The sequence below is a fragment of the Anomaloglossus baeobatrachus genome, chromosome 5, assembly GCF_048569485.1.
Source record: "Anomaloglossus baeobatrachus isolate aAnoBae1 chromosome 5, aAnoBae1.hap1, whole genome shotgun sequence".
Lineage (NCBI taxonomy): Eukaryota > Metazoa > Chordata > Amphibia > Anura > Aromobatidae > Anomaloglossus > Anomaloglossus baeobatrachus.
In genome coordinates, this window is record NC_134357.1 from 118,155,284 (window position 1) to 118,174,681 (window position 19,398).

General features: G+C 49.9%; 1 protein-coding gene across 2 annotated transcripts in view; it reads left to right on the forward strand.

Annotated features, from left to right (window-relative positions):
* Nucleotides 1-19,398, forward strand: part of HELLS (helicase, lymphoid specific) — a 95,015-nt gene that overhangs the window by 44,643 nt on the left and 30,974 nt on the right. For both annotated transcript variants that reach the window (XM_075348800.1, XM_075348801.1), the window contains exons 10-15: nucleotides 257-400; nucleotides 1,555-1,751; nucleotides 2,770-2,866; nucleotides 3,018-3,179; nucleotides 15,909-16,063; nucleotides 16,130-16,268. In XM_075348800.1, coding sequence (XP_075204915.1) covers nucleotides 257-400; nucleotides 1,555-1,751; nucleotides 2,770-2,866; nucleotides 3,018-3,179; nucleotides 15,909-16,063; nucleotides 16,130-16,268 — 894 coding nt within the window. The remainder of the gene's footprint in view (nucleotides 1-256; nucleotides 401-1,554; nucleotides 1,752-2,769; nucleotides 2,867-3,017; nucleotides 3,180-15,908; nucleotides 16,064-16,129; nucleotides 16,269-19,398) is intronic.

Here is a 19,398-nt window from a genome sequence, read left to right on the forward strand (position 1 = left end):
TGGCCTCCGGAGGCAGTAGCTATACACCCAATCGTCTGGGTCTCCCAATAGGAGCTAGAAGAAAAGGAATTTACGGTAAGTAACAAAATTCCCTTCTTTATATACATGCCATTAGTTTTAGGGATAAAATCCTGATAACAGGTTCTTGAAGTGACTTCTGTTAACTATGCTACATAGTTGTGGGCTTTTATAAATTTGTTTTTAAATTTTTTTTTTTTTTTTTTTTTTTTTTTTTTTTTTTTTTTTTTTATTGCAGATTTCGGTTCTCTTGTATCATGGCACTAAACCGGAACGCCTGGCGCTTTCAAAGAAAATTGGCAAACGAGATGGAACTTTACAAACTCATCCTGTTGTAATTACTTCATTTGAGATTGCAATGAATGATCGTAAAATTTTACAGGTACTCGTTTTATTCGTTTATAAATCTTTAACCCCTTTCTTATGGGCAATTTTTTTTTTTTTTTTTTTTTTCAAATAGACACGAGGGCTTGGTGATTTTATATATTCTTATTGATATTGGCTCCAAACTTATTCTACCTCAGGACAATAACCTTAAGCATAAAGCCAATCAAAATTTGCATTGTATTTGCTTGTGTTTTGCAATGTTGAGTACCATGCTGCAGTGGTCAACCAGGCAAACTTGGTGCTGCAGATATCTTGCTTCCCCCTTTTAAAATCAGAAGTAGTCTTCAAGGAAGAATTGCAGCCAAAAGCCATGTCTTCATGGCAACCCTTTAGCACCCTTGAATGGTGCATGTAACAGTGTGCTCCACTGATCGGCGCTCTGCTGATGTTTGCTTTTACAGGCACACTGTGTATAGCAATTGGGATCAGTACAAATGTATGAGATCATGAAATACTTTATTCAAAACAAACTATTTAAAAACAAAGACCCAGACAGGGTAAAATTCCAGCATGTGTTCCTGTATGTAATAATCACCCCACCCCCCCCCCCCACCCCCAACATGCACTAAAATCACAATAGGATAAATATTGCAATAAGCTAACAAACTTCACATATGTACTACAATCAACAAATAAAGGTCTCTTTAATCCTTTTGGTTAAAAAGGAAAATCACACAAGACGCATGAAAACAATAAGCGCGTGGCAAGAAAATGGGGGTCAAGATGGAAAATAACATTCCATGTGGCTGACACAGCCATACATGGTAGATTGGACCCCTAGAAAAAAAAAAACCACATGATTATATTACGGTGTTGCGGAGGCAACTGGTATGGTACGGTTTTTCTTTGTCTTGAATTTTGGTGTTTTAAATACTTTATTTCATGGTCTTATAAATTTGTGGTGGTCTCAATTGCTACAGTCTTGCTTTTCTTTTTTGTATCCATTGTCTGTACTGGTGTAATTGCTTTAGTTCCCATTTATGTCTGGTGAACTCTACACTATTTTGCTGCAGGCTGACTCTGATTGCGTATGAAGTCTGCAGATGCCTGCATATACCTTACATAAACATACTAGACATGCCATAATGTCTTTTGATAATGGGTTAAAATGGTATTGTTGCATTTGATGGGTTTTTTTGTTCTTTACAGAATAAACCCTGGAAGTATATGATTTTGGATGAAGGGCATAGGATCAAAAATATGAACTGTCGTCTCATTAGGGAATTAAAGCAGTTTCGGTCGGATAACAAGCTGCTTCTCACTGGGACACCTTTGCAAAACAATTTGGCAGAACTGTGGTCTCTCCTGAACTTTTTGTTGCCAGATGTATTTGATGATCTCCATAGGTAAACACTAACTATCTTGTGAAAGTTGTCCTTTTGTAAATTAAAGCAAATAGTTTTCATTGTACTTCAAAGGTTAAGTCTGCACTGCACTTTTGACATGCATGCATACAGGAGTTTTGCATCTGGCAGTGCCCAGTCAGCATAAGCCTAGGCATATAGAGGTGCTCCTTTATGGAGTCCAAAAAAAACCCTTGTTATACTGCAGTGTTCAGTATGCCGCCATTTAGACAGTTAAAAAAAGCTCCTGATAGGCTGACAACAGAAGCAGCATGCACTTCGGCCTAAGATAGCAGAGCGCTCTGTCATCTCCACCAGCTCCATATTGGTGAAGGGGAATCTGTCAGCAGGGTGTTGCTATGTAAGGCTAGTTTCACACTTGCGCTATTTTGACGCAAACGGAATCCGTCAGTAATGTAGTACAGTTCATTTATTTACAGTGGAAGCGCGTTAATATGCCGCGTGTGTCATGCAGTACCCGCTTGTGTCCACATGGTGTCGCGCTTCCACAGTAAATGAACTGTACTACATTACTGACGGATTCCGTTTGCGGCAAAATAGCGCAAGTGTGAGTGGGGCCTTATCTTGACGGTATGATATGGGACAAACCCAAATTCTAGTGATGCATCACATTCGAGTGCAGCAGTAGTGAAACAGTTTGCTATGCTGAGGATCTATCGGCATTCAAAATGTGAAGTCTTGTGGTCTCCTGTTGGTAAAACACTGATTTTTATATTGAAATATCAGTAAGTGATACATTGATGGAATTGGGGTCTCTGTCCCTATGTTCTATTGCTCTTAGAGTACGTTGCAAAAACCTGGTGACCACTTTTCCTTTAAAATGTAATCGCAGCACCTACTGCTAAAAGTGCTCCTTTCCAATAGGGGACACAGGACATACAGGGGATACACTTGCTATCACCTATTCCATTGGTGGCACTTGATACATTTTTACTTGCTTTTTCTCAAAGTTGACGTTTGAGAAATATATATAATTTTATTTTTATTTTTTTTTTCTTAGCTTTGAGTCCTGGTTTGATATTGCTGGTATGACACACAATGCTGAAGATCTTGTTGCCAAGGAAAGAGAACAGAACATTCTACATATGCTGCATCAGGTGAGCATGAAGCTGCATATTGACACATTGTAGACTCCCCTCCCCTCTTATGAAGGAAACTTCCAGTTTCAGTAACAAAAAAATGTATGTATGTATGTATGTATGTATGTATGTATGTATGTATAATTTTTTTTTTTTTTTTATTCTTTAGATTCTCACACCGTTTCTTTTGAGAAGACTGAAATGTGATGTAACATTAGAGGTCCCTCCAAAGAGGGAGGTTGTGGTTTATGCCCCGCTGACTAAGAAACAAGAGACTTTCTACACCGCTATAGTAAACCGGACCATTGAGAAAATGTTGGGACAGGATAAGGTATTACATGTTTTGTGTAGTTCTTTTCTTAGCGTAACTACAAGTTTTTGTTTCGTGGCTTTTTTTTTTTTTTTTTTTTTTTTTTTTTTTTTTTTTCTTTCCTCCAATATTCTGTTCTGGTTGTTGATGGTGGTGTGATAAGTATTACATGCCGGCTACCTGCAACTCGTTGCCATGATTATTTCAAATTGTTATTGAGTTCAATGAAAGGCTGTGGTAAACACCACTTAGTGGTGGCAGCAAGTAACACTCATAATGTTGCCTTCATGGTTTGTGCATGGCATATGAAGGTAAAGGGAAAGCATTTACAACTGTTGAGATCATGACGTTAGCAAAGAAATTTAGACATCAGATTATAAGATGAAGAAAAGGCTAATTTCGAAAACCTTTAAACTGTAATTCCATTTCTTTTTCGCTCTATTGGGAGACCCAGACAATTGGGTGTATAGGCTATGCCTCCGGAGGCCGCACAAAGTACTACACTTAAAAGTGTTAGGCCCCTCCCCTTCTGCCTATACACCCCCCCGTGCTCCCACGGGCTCCTCAGTTTTCTTCAGCGCTCTATTGGGAGACCCAGACGATTGGGGTATAGCTACTGCCCTCTGGAGGCCACACAAAGCACTACATCAAAAGTGCAAGGCCCCTCCCCCTCTGGCTATACCCCCCCCGTGGTATCACGGGTTCTCCAGTTTTAGCTTTGTGTGCGAAGGTCAGACATCCACGCATAGCTCCACAGATTTTAGTCAGCAGTAGCTGCTGACTATTTCGGATGGAAGAAAAGAGGACACATATAGTGTCCCCAGCATGCTCCCTTCTCACCCCTGGATGGTGTTGTAAGGTTGAGGTACCTATTGCTGGTACAGGGCTGGAGCCCACATGCTGCTTTCCTTCCACATCCCCCTGAGGGGCTCTGTGGAAGTGGGATCCTGCCGGCCTCAAAGCTCTGACGCCGGGCTCCATCCACAGACCCATTTGAACCTGCTGGATACGGAGCTGGAGTACCGTTCAGGGACATGGCCCTGCACCATTACAGGTACTCTGTGTCCCCGTACACACAGGCACAGCACACTCCAGACTTGCTGGGTGTGCTAGTGCGCCGGGGACAGTAATGGGTTAGTCACTGCAGCTTTGCTGAGTGACTTTGTGTTTTGGGAATTACCGCGCCGGACGCTCCGGGAGCGGCGGCGCGGCTGGGACTTGTAGTTCGCCGGGGACTGGGCGCCGACCGCGCTTTTACGGCGGCGGCGCTTATAAATCCAGTCCCCGGCTTCTGCGGCCTAGTGCCGCTTCGTTCCCGCCCCCTCCCTGTCACTCAGGGAAGGGGACAGGCGCTGAGCAATCAGCAGCGCCGAGGGCTGGAGCCTTTTTACATGCTCCAGCCCTCTCACTGCACACTGTCGGGCGCCGGACTCCCGCTCTGCCTTGGGGGCACACCCACGGCCCGCCCCTCCTCACATGAGCTGGGGAAGAAGCCGGCAGCCATTACTGAAGTCCGAGCTCGGATTTTCAGCAACCAGGCAGGACGGTGGCGATCATACACCCGCTTATAGGCGGGCGGTAAGCGGCACACATAGTGCTGACCACAGATAACTGCAGTGTGTACATGTGTTGTTTTTAACTGCACAGGTCGCTATATGCCCGCTTGGGGAGCGACACATTAGCAGCAGGAAAGCAGGTGTGCTAAGGCACAGGCTTTCTAGGCTGCTTGTATTGCACGACTGAGGTGTTCATTTGTGTTTGTGTTATACATTGCACTGTACAGTCGCTAGTCTTAGCTATATTCTCCTGGAATGGCTAGACTACAGCAGCAGAAAACCAAGGGTGCTGGGGCACAGGTTTTTTTCTATGCTGCTTGTATTGCATGGGCTGCAGTGTGCATTTGTACTTGTGCTTGTATGCTATACATTGCACTGTATGGTCACTCTTCTGGGCCATATTCCCCTAGATGACTTGTCTACAGCAGCAGAAGAGCTGGGGTGCTGGGGCACAGGCTTCTATGCTGCTTGTATTGCATGTGCTGCAGTGTTCATTTGTACTTGTGCTTGTATGCTATACATTGCACTGTAGGGTCACTCTTGGCTATATTCCCCTAGATGACTAGTATACAGCAGCATAAGAGCAGGGGTGCCAGGGCACAGGCTTCTATGCTGCTTGTATTGCTTGTGCTGCAGTGGTCATTTGTACTTTATGCCTGTATGCTATACATTGCACCGTACGGTCACCAATCTTGGCTATATAATTCTAGATAGCTAGTCGGCAGCGGCAAAACAGCAACACAGATTTTCAGTGCTGTTTTTACTACATGGGATGCTGTTCATGACACCGTCCCATTGTGTGCATGCTCCCCCGTAGCACGTGCCGGGGTCTCTAGCACTTCGTCTGCCTGGGTCTCTACTAGTTGTGGCCAAAGAAACCACCTGTCAACCCTGTCCATGGACAGGGACGGAGTAGTCATAATATAGAGACTTGCAGTCCAGACAGGCCATGGGCAATCTACTTGACCAAAAGGCAGCTCTTCAGGGCTTTGATACTGACATAGCTATCGATCCGGATACACCGGGTGGTAACGCCATACGGAATGATCCTATACCGTCCATCAATGGAAGGTTGGATTTTTCTCCCTCAGCTCCCCCAGTGGAGATAGGAGACGAACAGGAGAAGTCCCTTTTCAGTATCTCACACAGATGTTGAGTATTTTTCTGGCCACGCTGACTTCAGAGAAGCAGTCCAGGAACACCACGCTTACCAGATAAGCGTCTTCTCCAAACGTTTTTAGGATACACGTTATCCCTTTTCCCCTGACGCGGTCAGTGCTGGACCCAGGGTCCAAAGGTGGATTCTCCAATCTCCAGGCTTGCGTCTAGAGGCATAGTTGCACTGGAGATGGGGCTTCACTTAAAGACGCCAGTCACAGACAGATGGACTCTGGTTGAAATCTGTCTAGGAAGCTATCGGCGTGTCGGTTGCTCCGGCATCCACAGCCGTATAGGCAACCTAACCTTTTCAGCTGTTCTTGCGCAGCTGGCCTTGAGCACAGGGACATCTGTACCGCAGAGGCATCCGTAACCCGCAATGTCTGCACTGCGACTTACCCTGTTAATACTGTCCTAAAAGTACAGTCGAGGTTTCGGTCCTTCCCAAGCTCCGGTAGGTCCCAATTGTCCTCGGGCAAAAGGGCTACTAAACCTCAGACGGGCTCAGATTCCGGCCGGGCTCAATCACGCCCAAGGAAGGCAGTCGGAGGAACCGCTACAAGGCGGTCTCCTCAGGACTCTCAGTTCTCTCTCTCTCTCCGCATCCGCGGTTGATGGCAGAACCCCCCGCCTTTGGCGACATTTAGCTGCCACAGGTCACAGACCGGTGGGTGGCGAACATTGTACTCACGTGCACAGGACAGTGTTCTAATCTCGTCCTCCGACTCCATTTCCCTGCTGCAGGCGGTGGATGCTCTAAGAGCAGAAGGAGTGGTGATCCCTGTCCCCCCTCAGGAACGAGGGCGAGGGTTTGTACTCCAATCTCTTTGTGGCTCCAAAAAAGGACGGTTCCTTCCGTCCCGTTCTGGTCCTGACACTGCTCAACGAGCATGCGAACTCCAGGCGGTTCCGGATGGGATCCCTCCGATCCGTCATTACCTCAATGTCTCGAGGAGACTTCCTTGCCTCAACAGACATCAAAGATGCCTATCTCCACGTGCCAATTGCTACGGAGCACCAACGTTTTCTACGTTTTGTGATAGGAGACGAACATCTTCAGTTCGTAGCTCTGCCATTCAGTCTGGCGACAGCCCCACGGGTGTTCACCAAGGTCATGGCAGCAGTGGTAGCAGTCTTGCACTTTCAGGGACACCCGGTGATTCCATACTTGGACGATCTACTCGTCAAAGCACCCTCCCTCGAGGCATGCCAACGCAGCCTGAATGTTACGCTGGAGACTCTCCAGACTTTCGGGTGGATCATCAATTTGGCAAGGTCAAATCTGTCTCCGACTCAATCACTAACGTATCTCGGCATGGAGTTTCATACTCTATCAGCAATAGTGAAGCTTCCGCTGAACAAGCAGCGTTCACTGCAGACAGAGGTGCAGTCTCTCCTTCAAGGCCAGTCGCACCCCTTAAGGCGCCTCATGCACTTCCTAAGGAAGATGGTGGCAGCCATCGAGGCAGTTCTCTTTGCGCAGTTTCATCTGCGCCAACGGCAATGGGACATTCTCCGCCAATGGGACGGGCAGTCAACCTCCCTGGACAGGGAAGTCTCCCTTTCCCAGACGGCCGAGGACTCTCTGCTATAGTGGCCATAGCCCCCATCCTGGGCACTGGTCACGACAGATACGAGTCTGTCAGGGTGGGGAGCAGTTTGTCTCCGCCACATGGCTCAGGGGACGTGGACTCAGCAGGAGTCCACCCTTCAGATCGATGTTCAAATCGGGGCAGGGTATCTTACCCTATTAGCCTTCCAGAAGTGGCTAGAAAGAGAGCAGATCCGAATCCAGTCGGACATCTCCACAGCGGTGGCATACATCAACCACCAAGAAGGGGCGCGCAGTCAGCAAGCCTTCCAGGAAGTCCGGCGAATCCTCATGTGGGTGGAGGACACAGCATCCACCATATCCGCAGTTCACATCCCGGGCGTAGAAAACTGGGAAGCAGACTTCCTCAGTCGCCAGGGTATGGACGCGGGGGAATGGTCCCTTCACTCGGACGTGTTTCAGGAAATCTGTTGCCGCTGGGGGGTGCCGGACGTCGACCTAATGGCGTCTCGGCACACCAACAAGGTCCCGGCATTTATGGCACGATCGCGCGATCACAGAGCTCTGGCGGCAGACGCCTTAGTGCAAGATTGGTCGCAGTTCCGGCTCACATATGTGTTTCCACCTCTGGCACTCTTGCCCAGAGTACTGCGCAAAAATCAGATCCGATTGCAGCCGCGTCATACTCGTCGCACCAGACTGGCCGAGGAGATCGTGGTACCCGGATCTGTGGCATCTCACGGTCGGCCGACCGTGGTCACTACCAGACCGACCAGACTTACTGTCCCAAGGGCCGTTTTCTCCATCGGAATTCTGCGGCCCTGAACCTGACTGGGTGGCTTTTGTGTCCTGGATCCTAGCGTCTTCAGGATTATCCCAAGGGGTCGTTGCCACCATGAGACGGGCTAGGAAGCCCACGTCTGCTAAGATATACCACAGAACGTGGAAGATTTTCTTATTCTGGTGCTCTACTCAGGGAGTGTCTCCCTGGCCATTTGCATTGCCTACTTTTCTTTCCTTCCTACAATAGGAGTCAGAAAAGGGCTCGTCGCTCGACTCCCTCAAAGGGCAAGTCTCAGCACTATCCGTGTTTTTTCAGAAGCGGCTAGCACGTCTTTCTAAGGTGTGCACGTTCCCGCAGGGGGTTTGTCATATCGTACCCCCGTACAAGCGGCCGTTAGATCCATGGGATCTGAACAGGGTTCTAGTTGCTCTCCAGAAGCCGCCTTTCGAGACTCTGAAGGAAGTTTCTTTTTCTCGCCTGTCACAGAAGGTGGCGTTTCTCGTTGCGATCACATCGCTTCGGCGAGTGTCTGAGCTGGCAGCTCTGTCATCCAAGGCTCCCTTCCTGGTCTTCCACCAGGACAAGGTAGTGCTGCGCCCCATTCCGGAGTTTCTCCCTAAGGTCGTATCCTCGTTTCATCTTAATCAGGATATCTCCTTACCGTCTTTTTGCACTCATCCGGTTCACCGGTATGAGAATGATTTACGTTTGCTAGATTTGGTGAGAGCACTCAGAATCTACATTTCCCGCACGGCGCCCATGCGCCGTGCCGATGCACTTTTTGTCCTTGTCGCTGGTCCGCGCAAGGGGTTGCAGGCTTCTAAAGCCACCCTGGCTCGATGGATCAAAGAACCAATTCTAGAGGCCTACCGTTCTGCGGGGCTTCCGGTTCCTTCAGGGCTAAAAGCCCACTCAACCAGAGCCGTGGGTGCGTCCTGGGCATTACGTCACCAGGCTTCGGCTCAACAGGTGTGCCAGGCAGCTACCTGGTCCAGTCTGCACACTTTCACCAAGCATTATCAGGTGCATACCTATGCTTCGGCGGATGCCAGCTTAGGTAGAAGAGTCCTGCAGGCGGCAGTGACACCCCCGTAGGGGAGGGCTGTTTTGCAGCTCTAACATGAGGTATTTCTTTACCCACCCAGGGACAGCTTTTGGACGTCCCAATCGTCTGGGTCTCCCAATAGAGCGCTGAAGAAGAAGGGAATTTTGTTACTTACCGTAAATTCCTTTTCTTCTAGCTCTTATTGGGAGACCCAGCACCCGCCCTGTTGTCCTTCGGGATGTTTTTTTGTTGTTTGCGGGTACACATGTTGTTCATGTTGAACGGTTTTTCAGTTCTCCGATGTTATTCGGAGTTAATTTGTTTAAACCAGTTATTGGCTTCCTCCTTCTTGCTTTGGCACTAAAACTGGAGAACCCGTGATACCACGGGGGGGGGGGGTATAGCCAGAGGGGGAGGGGCCTTGCACTTTTGATGTAGTGCTTTGTGTGGCCTCCAGAGGGCAGTAGCTATACCCCAATCGTCTGGGTCTCCCAATAAGAGCTAGAAGAAAAGGAATTTACGGTAAGTAACAAAATTCCCTTCTTTTGCTTTGTGCGAAGGTCAGACACGCACAGCACAGCTCCACAGATTAGTCAGCAGCAGCTGCTGACTATGTCGGATGGAAGAAAAGTGGGCCCATATAGGGCCCCCAGCATGCTCCCTTCTCACCCCACTCTTGTCGGCGGTGTTGTTAAGGTTGAGGTATCCATTGCGGGTACGGAGGCTGGAGCCCACATGCTGCTTTCCTTCCCCATCCCCCTCTGGGCGAAGTGGGATCTTACCGGTCTCCAGGCACTGAGACCGTGCTCCATCCACAACTCCTGTGGAGCCTGATGGATAGGAGCCGAGTATCGTTCAGGGACATGGCCCTGCATCTTGGAGGTACTCTGTATCCCTGTGGGGACCGCGCACGGCATCACCTCAGCTTTGCTGGGTGTGCTAGTGCACCGGGGACCGCGGCGCTGACCGGGTCTATATGTGCCATTACACACTCAGCGTCGCTGAGTGTGTTTATATGTAAGGGCTACCGCACTAACCGCCGCTGCCATGGGACACTGCGGCGCGGCTGGGACTTGTAGTTCGCCGGGGACTTTCACGCCGGCCGCGCTTTTACGGCGGCCGCGTTTATTACTAGAGTCCCCGGCTTCCTTGCGGCCTAGTTTACTTTTCTCCCGCCCTCAGCCCTGACAGGCAGGGGGAAGGGCGGGACGCTGCACGGAGCGAGCAGCTCTGAGGGCTGGAGTATGATTTACATACTCCACCCCCCTCACTGTGCACGGTGTGAGCACCAGTTCGCGCTCTTTCTCGGCCACGCCCACAGCTCCCTCATCTCGTCAGGACGCCGCAGCCATTCCTGTCAGCTCCACCGACGCTGCAGAAGAGGGACAAGTCCTGGGAGACCCAGACACGGTCTCTGGTGGCCTCACAACCGCTTTAGGCGGCTGGTAAGCAGCACCTGTTGGTGCTAGCTCCATGGTGCTGTAGTGTATTGGTACATTATTTGTGTATCATATATACTTTACACTGTATGAGCACAGTGCATTCTGGCTATATACCCTTTTGTGTAACTCAAGGAAAACTATAGCATGGCGCCCACAAAAGGCAGGGGTGCCAAAACACAGGCTTATTATGCTGCCTGCGCCGCTTGTAAGACCCCACTACCGGCAGGTTCCACTGACCCTCATTGTGTGCAGTGTTCGACCCCTGTGCCACTTCTTCAGCCGGAGCCTATGCTAAGAGGGGCCCAGGGGGAGACACCTGTTGACACTGTCCAGGTGACGGGGACTGAGTTTGCTAAACTCTCTGAGACTATGGCTAAGATACTAGAAGCCTTGCAGTCCAGGCCGGTATCTCAGCAACGGGACCCTGTTGAATCGTTGTTCCCGGGCCCCCCTCAGTTGGACCAACAATGTCCTCCCGGGGTATCTCCTACATCCCAGTCTGAGGGTTCTGACTTAGACCCCAGCCCCAGATTGACTAAGCGGGCTCGCTTAGAATTTCCCTCGACATCATATTGTTTAGGGTCTCAGCGGGGGGAATCTTTGGTTGATGATGCGGAGACAGCTGATCAGGATTCTGATCCTGAGAGCGCTCTCAATCTTAATACTCCAGACGGGGACGCCATAGTGAACGATCTTATTGCGTCCATCCATCAGTTGCTGGATATTTCTCCCTCAGCCCCTCCGGCGGAGGAGTCAGCTTCTCAGCAGGAGAAATTTCGTTTCAGGTTTCCCAAGCGGACACAGAGTATGTTTCTAGACCACTCTGATTTCAGAGAGGCAATCCAGAATCACCATGCTTGTCCAGATAAGCGTTTTTCTAAGCGCCTTAAGGATACACGTTATCCTTTCCCCCCGGACGTGGTTAAAGGTTGGACTCAATGTCCCAAAGTGGATCCTCCAATCTCCAGACTGGCGGCTAGATCCATACTTGCAGTGGAAGATGGGGCCTCGCTCAAAGATGCCACTGACAGGCAGATGGAGCTCTGGTTGAAATCCATCTATGAAGCTATCGGAGCTTCTTTTGCCCCAGCATTCGCAGCCGTATGGGCGCTGCAAGCTATCTCAGCAGGTCAAGCGCAAATTGAAGCAGCCACTTGCACGGCCGCGCCACAAGTGGCATCCATTACCACCCAGACCTCGGCAATTGCGTCTTACGCTATTAATGCTGTCCTGGACTCTGTGAGCCGTACGGCGGTGGCGACCGCCAATTCGGTGGTACTCCGCAGGGCCTTGTGGCTACGGGAATGGAAGGCAGATTCTGCTTCCAAAAAGCGCTTAACCAGTTTGCCAATTTCTGGCGACAGGCTGTTTGGCGAGCGTCTGGATGAAATCATCAAACAATCCAAGGGAAAGGATACATCCTTACCCCAGCCCAAACAGAACATTCCCCAACAGAGGAGAGGGCAGGCGAGGTTTCGGTCCTTTCGGGGCGCGGGCAGGTCCCAATTCTCCTCGTCCAAAAGGTCTCAGAAAGAACAAAGGAACTCTGATGCATGGCGGTCCAAGTCACGTCCTAAAAAGAACATTGGAGGCACCGCTAACAAGGCGGCTTCCTCATGACTTTCGACCTCCTCTAGTAGCATCCTCGGTCGGTGGCAGGCTCTCCCGCTTTTGCGACGCCTGGCTGCCACAAATAAAAGACCGCTGGGTGAGAGACATTCTGTCTCACGGTTCCAAGATAGAGTTCATCTCTCGTCCCCCGACTCGATTCTTCAGGTCTTCTCCGCCTCCCGAGAGAGCCGAGGCTCTTCTGCAGGCGCTGGGCACTCTGAAGGCAGAAGGAGTGGTGGTCCCTGTTCCTCTTCATCAACAGGGCCACGGTTTTTACTCCAACTTGTTTGTGGTCCCAAAGAAGGACGGGTCTTTCCGTCCTGTCCTAGACCTGAAACTTCTCAACAAACACGTAAAGACCAGACGGTTCCGGATGGAATCCCTTCGCTCAGTCATCGCCTCAATGTCCCAAGGAGATTTCCTTGCATCGATCGATATCAAAGATGCTTATCTCCACGTTCCGATTGCCCCAGAGCACCAGCGCTTCTTGCGCTTCGCCATAGGAAACGAACACCTGCAGTTCGTGGCACTGCCATTCGGCCTGGCAACAGCCCCACGGGTTTTCACCAAGGTTATGGCTACTGTAGTAGCGGTCCTCCATTCTCAGGGTCACTCGGTGATCCCGTACTTGGACGATCTGTTGATCAAGGCACCCTCTCAAGAGGCATGCCAACACAGCCTCGACGCTACCCTGGAGACTCTCCAGAGTTTCGGGTGGATCATCAATTTTCCAAAGTCAAATCTGACACCGGCCCAATCGCTCACATACCTTGGCATGGAGTTTCATACCCTCTCAGCGATAGTGAAGCTTCCGCTGATCAAGCAGCGGTCACTACAGACAGGGATACAATCTCTCCTTCAAGGCCAGTCACACCCCTTGAGGCGCCTCATGCACTTCCTGGGGAAGATGGTGGCAGCAATGGAAGCAGTCCCTTTCGCGCAGTTTCACCTGCGTCCTCTTCAATGGGACATCCTACGCAAATGGGACAGGAAGCCGACGTCCCTCGACAGGACCGTCTCCCTCTCTCAGGCGACCAAAGCTTCCCTTCGGTGGTGGCTTCTTCCCACTTCATTATCGAAGGGGAAATCCTTCCTACCCCCATCCTGGGAAGTAGTCACGACGGACGCAAGTCTGTCAGGGTGGGGAGCGGTTTTTCTCCACCACAGGACTCAGGGTACGTGGTCCCGGCAAGAGTCCTCGCTTCAGATCAATGTTCTGGAAATTCGGGCAGTGTATCTTGCCCTGAAAGCGTTCCAGCAGTGGCTGGAAGGCAAGCAGATCCGAATTCAGTCGGACAATTCCACAGCGGTGGCATACATCAACCACCAAGGCGGCACACGCAGTCGACAAGCCTTCCAGGAAGTCCGGCGGATTTTGATGTGGGTGGAAGCCACGGCCTCCACCATATCCGCAGTTCACATCCCAGGCGTGGAAAACTGGGAAGCAGATTATCTCAGTTGCCAGGGCATGGACGCAGGGGAATGGTCCCTTCACCCGGACGTGTTTCAGGAGATCTGTTGCCGCTGGGGGGTGCCGGACGTCGACCTCATGGCGTCCCGGCACAACAACAAGGTACCAACGTTCATGGCACGGTCTCAAGATCCCAGAGCTCTGGCAGCAGACGCCTTAGTTCAGGATTGGTCGCAGTTTCAGCTCCCTTATGTGTTTCCTCCGCTGGCACTGTTGCCCAGAGTGTTACGCAAGATCAGGGCCGACTGCCGCCGCGCCATCCTCGTCGCTCCAGACTGGCCGAGGAGGTCGTGGTACCCGGATCTGTGGCATCTCACGGTCGGCCAACCGTGGGCACTACCAGACCGACCAGACTTGCTGTCTCAAGGGCCGTTTTTCCATCTGAATTCTGCGGCCCTCAACCTGACTGTGTGGCCATTGAGTCCTGGATCTTGGCGTCTTCAGGGTTATCTCAAGAAGTCATTGCCACTATGAGACAGGCTAGGAAACCAACGTCCGCCAAGATTTATCACAGGACGTGGAAAATTTTCCTGTCGTGGTGCTCTGCTCAGGGTTTTTCTCCCTGGCCATTTGCATTACCTACTTTTCTGTCCTTCCTTCAATCTGGACTGGAAAAGGGTTTGTCGCTCGGTTCCCTTAAGGGACAAGTTTCAGCGCTCTGTGTTTTTCCAGAAGCGCCTAGCTAGACTTCCACAGGTACGCACGTTCCTGCAGGGAGTTTGTCACATCGTTCCACCTTACAAGCGGCCGTTAGAACCCTGGGATCTAAACGGGGTGCTGATGGTTCTTCAGAAACCACCATTCGAGCCAATGAGAGATATCTCCCTCTCACGACTTTCGCAGAGTGTCTGAGCTAGCAGCGTTGTCGTGCAAAGCCCCTTTTCTGGTTTTTCACCAGGACAAGGTGGTTCTACGTCCGGTTCCGGAATTTCTCCCTAAGGTGGTATCCCCCTTTCATCTCAATCAGGATATTTCCTTACCCTCTTTTTATCCTCATCCAGTTCACCAATGTGAAAAGGATTTGCACTTGTTAGATCTGGTGAGAGCACTCAGACTCTACATTTCTCGTACGGCGCCCCTGCGCCGCTCGGATGCACTCTTTGTCCTTGTCGCTGGCCAGCGTAAAGGGTCACAGGCTTCCAAATCAACCCTGGCTCGGTGGATCAAGGAGCCAATTATCGAAGCTTACCATTCGGCTGGGCTTCCGGTTCCCTCAGGGCTGAAGGCCCATTCTACCAGAGCCGTGGGAGCGTCCTGGGCTTTGAGGCACCAGGCTACGGCTCAACAGGTGTGTCAGGCGGCTACCTGGTCGAGCCTGCACACTTTCACGAAGCACTATCAGGTGCATACCTATGCTGCGGCGGATGCCAGCCTAGGTAGACGAGTCCTTCAGGCGGCGGTTGCCCACCTGTAGGAAAGGGCCGTTTTACGGCTCTCTTACGAGGTATTATTTTACCCACCCAGGGACTGCTTTTGGACGTCCCAATTGTCTGGGTCTCCCAATAGAGCGAAAAAGAAGGGAATTTTGTTTACTTACCGTAAATTCCTTTTCTTCTAGCTCTAATTGGGAGACCCAGCACCCGCCCCTGTTTTTTTGTGTACACATGTTGTTCATGTTGAATGGTTTCAGTTCTCCGAGTTTCCTTCGGATTGAAGTTACTTTAAACCAGTTTATAATTTTTCCTCCTTCTTGCTTTTGCACCAAAACTGAGGAGCCCGTGGGAGCACGGGGGGTGTATAGGCAGAAGGGGAGGGGCCTAACACTTTTAAGTGTAGTACTTTGTGCGGCCTCCGGAGGCATAGCCTATACACCCAATTGTCTGGGTCTCCCAATTAGAGCTAGAAGAAAAGGAATTTACGGTAAGTAAACAAAATTCCCTTCTTTTCTGGAGAACGGTCCCCAAATGTTTGCTGTTCTGGTTAAATAACAGACCCTATTTAGCTTTAGGTCCCTACTGCTCGAATACGTAAGCAAAGCCTTTTGTGTTTAGTGACTGGCTGCAGCAGTTAATTGTGCTGTAGCCGTGATGCCGCCACACGTGAGGGTAATTACCGTTGGTCTTTCACATGTCAGCGTTCATTTGCAGACCACTTTAAATCCTTTTATTAGAGCCAAATCTTTTGTTTAAAGTCCTCAGAAACCATGATCAATTCCGTAGAATCTAAGGAGAAAGTGAAAAGGAAAAGTCGTAAAGTAGTTGATTACAGTGAACGGGACACTGGAGATGATATTGAACGGTTTATTAAGAAGATGCAGCAACAACTTGAGCAACAAGCTAAAGAAAGGTATGCATCTATGGAAACCTGATGTTTGTGTCTGTTTTTCCACCATTGACAAATGTTCTTTTACAGACTTGCAGGAGATGTGGCCATGCCAGTGGATGCAGATGTACACCTCAATATGAGGAACAACATGATGGTGCTGCGAAAGTGCTGTAATCATCCTTATTTGATTGAATATCCTCTTGATCCATTTACTCAGGACTTTAAGGTAAGTGTTTTACATAGAGAGAAGTGGCATGAAAATTAGACTTTTGTGTACTCACCGTAAAATCTGTTTCTCTGAGCCTTCATTGGGGGGGGGAGCAGGAAACAATGGGATGTCCTAAAGAAGTTCCTGAGGGTGGGGAAAAAAATGACTAAAGAGTACAAGGCAGGGAAACCGGTTCCTGTAATGGAAACAGTCACTGCTGAAGAGGCTAAATTGGCTAGGTCAAAAAGAGCTGAGTACCTCTAGGCAGAAGAAACATGGAACCTCATCCTCTAAAGAGGGAAATGGAAAACCCAATATCATTCCGCCGAGAAAACGGAAGTATGAAGTATCTCTAAAAGGAGAATTTGAAGTATTCCTAGAATGGGAGGTAGACCGAGGAAGCTAAAACGGTTGCGACCGTCTACCTGAAAGTTCTCCCCTCCCCAAATGTTTAGCGAGAGTATACATGCCGGGGAGGAATCTGGAGCGTGTGCTCGTTTTCACAGTGAGATGACGAAAGCTTGAATGTAGTCTGTTGAAATGCAGGCTCTGAAAGCGAAGAAAATAAACACCAACCAATATTCGTTGAAAATGCACGCAAAAAACCTTCTCGGGCCATGGTGTGAGACAGAATGAGGTGCTCCGTTGCGTATAGTTGTCGTGCTATACGGGCAGGGTTGCCTTGACTTACCAGAGCTAAGGAACCTCTTAGGAGGATGAGTATGGCCTGACCTACCAGATAGCAGACCCAGCTGTTGGATGTCTCTGGCATTGGTGAGAGCAGATAATGCTGTTGCACCTCCCTGGCGATGGCGACTATCTGAAGCGTGGACTCTGAGCTGTCTGAGACCATATGGTAGCTGGCGAGGAGCTGTGTGTTTTGATTAAAGGTTAGCATACGTGACTACTTCCTGAAAATTAGTAGTTAGTAGATGACAACAGTCATGGAAGGTAAAGCGGCGACTAGGCAAGGTCGCTTAGAATACCGCTGTAATGACACGTATGGGGGTTACTTAATGAGCCATATGTCACCGGAAGACCTAGTCTGTCTGCAGTCATGTGAGGTGCGGAAGCGGAGAGGCCATCCAGCAAACAGTGAGCAGGGGCAGAGCCCCCTATGTGGAAGAAATGTGGTGAACAGAGGAATCTTACTCGATAGAGGACACAGCTTAGGGCAGTGATAGTCTTTAAATAGTCTAAGACAAGGTGAGTCTGTTACCTGGAGGAGAGGCAGAGAATCTGCAACACTGTTGTAAAGAGTATTTGACAAGAGCAGAGTATGTATACAATGGCACATGAGAACGATAAGGCTATACTGCAGTCATCTAACAGGAATATCAAGTAATGGCTGAGACCCTAGACCACAAGGAGGGCGCTAGCCCATACAGAGTGTAGCTGTCTGGTTCTGGCTCCTGAACAGTGGACAGAAGCTGCCAGGGCGCATAAGTATCTAGGTCATATGTCCTATGGCTAGAGAATTAGACTTCATAACGCGGCATGCGTGGACCCGTGACTCACTTGATCGTTGATGAGATCAGTCTTCTTCAAGGTCTGCAGCATGTGTGGGAACTGGTAGATCCGGTTCACTCAGTGATACAGGGCCAAGCTACTGAAAAGGATAGATTCGTACAGTTATAGGCACCCAGAGGTAGCTGGAGGTTCTGGCTCACTTGATGAGGACAGAATCCGGCCACTTCGGCAGGTACCCGGGCAGTATGTGATAGACGGTGGTTCCAGCCGACCTGAAGGGACCAGACGTAAAGCGGCCAGAGTTGTAGCTGGAGGCCTCTCCAGGTGCACGGAAGCTGTGTTCTGCTGCTTAGTGGTGACAAGAACTAGGCCGCAGCTGCATATAGCAGTACAATGAGAAAACATGGGATTCTGACTCGCCTGAAAGTGGCAGATCCGTAATTGTTGTTGCAGACAACTATAGATTGCATAATCGCTAAAGGTCCTGGCTCACTCAGTGGTGGATAGAACTAGCCCGCTGCTGCATATAGCAGTAAGGTAAGTGATAACACGGGAAGCCCATGGTTTCCTGTGTCCCCCACCACCCACCCCTCCATGAGGTGAGCGAGAAAGATTGATAAATGCTGTGTATGATGGGGACCATATGGTTTAATAAGCAACTACGTTCCCAACATTTTCATTCTCTGTAAAATACTTTCTAATAGTTCAGAGTAAGAGGCAGAGCCCACCAAATGTAAGTCACAATCTACATTCAATTTGATTACTTAATGGTCCCAGTGGTTTACTAATTGCTACAAGCGCGTTATTACACTTTCAAAGCGGAGACTTACTGACTACAGTAAGGTCATGTGCAGTGTGGTTTTTCTTCATCGTTCCTATGGGAGACCCAGACCATGGGTGTATAGCTTCTGCCTCCGGAGGACACACAAAGTACTACACTAAAAAGTGTAGCCCCTCCCTCCGAGCATATACACCCCCTGGATAACCAAATATAGCCAGTTCAATGCTTTGTGTTCAGGAGGCACACATCCACACATGCATTCTCATCTGATTTTGATTTTTGGAAAGAGTTTAAAGAAAAGCGGGTCCAAGCCTGGACTCCCGCATGTCCCTTCTCACCCCACTGTGTCGGCGGTGTTGTTAAGGTTGATTTCAGGGCTGGAGCCTTCCATGCCGCGCTCCTTCACCATCCCTCGGGCTCTGGCTTGAAGTGGGAGCCAGCACGGTTCTCACTGCCTTGCAGGAGACCGGTCTCCATCCGCAGCCCTTTCAGGATCCTGCCGGACGGAGCACTCATCCCTCAGGGACCTGGCCCTGCGTCTCACAAGCTAAGTATCTGAGACTTTATTATCGGGGGTCCCTTGTACTTTATTGTTGAGGAGAGTGTGCTGTGTATCTATTGTGACATTTCCGGCTGGTTCTCTGGTTTTCACCTAAGAACCGCGCCGATGGTGCCTGCTCGCCGGCCGCATCGTTAAATTTAGGTCCCGGCTTCGCCTGAGGCCTAGTTTCGTTTTCACTGCCCCTGCATGCCAATCATGCAGAGGGACAGTGCGGCTCCGCCCAGCGACCGTTCGGCACAGGGGAGGGACACTCCTCTCTGAGGTAATATTCCCTTCCCTGTATATCTCCTTGGCCCTCCGGATCCCGCTCTTAGAGTAGGCCCCGCCCCCTCTCC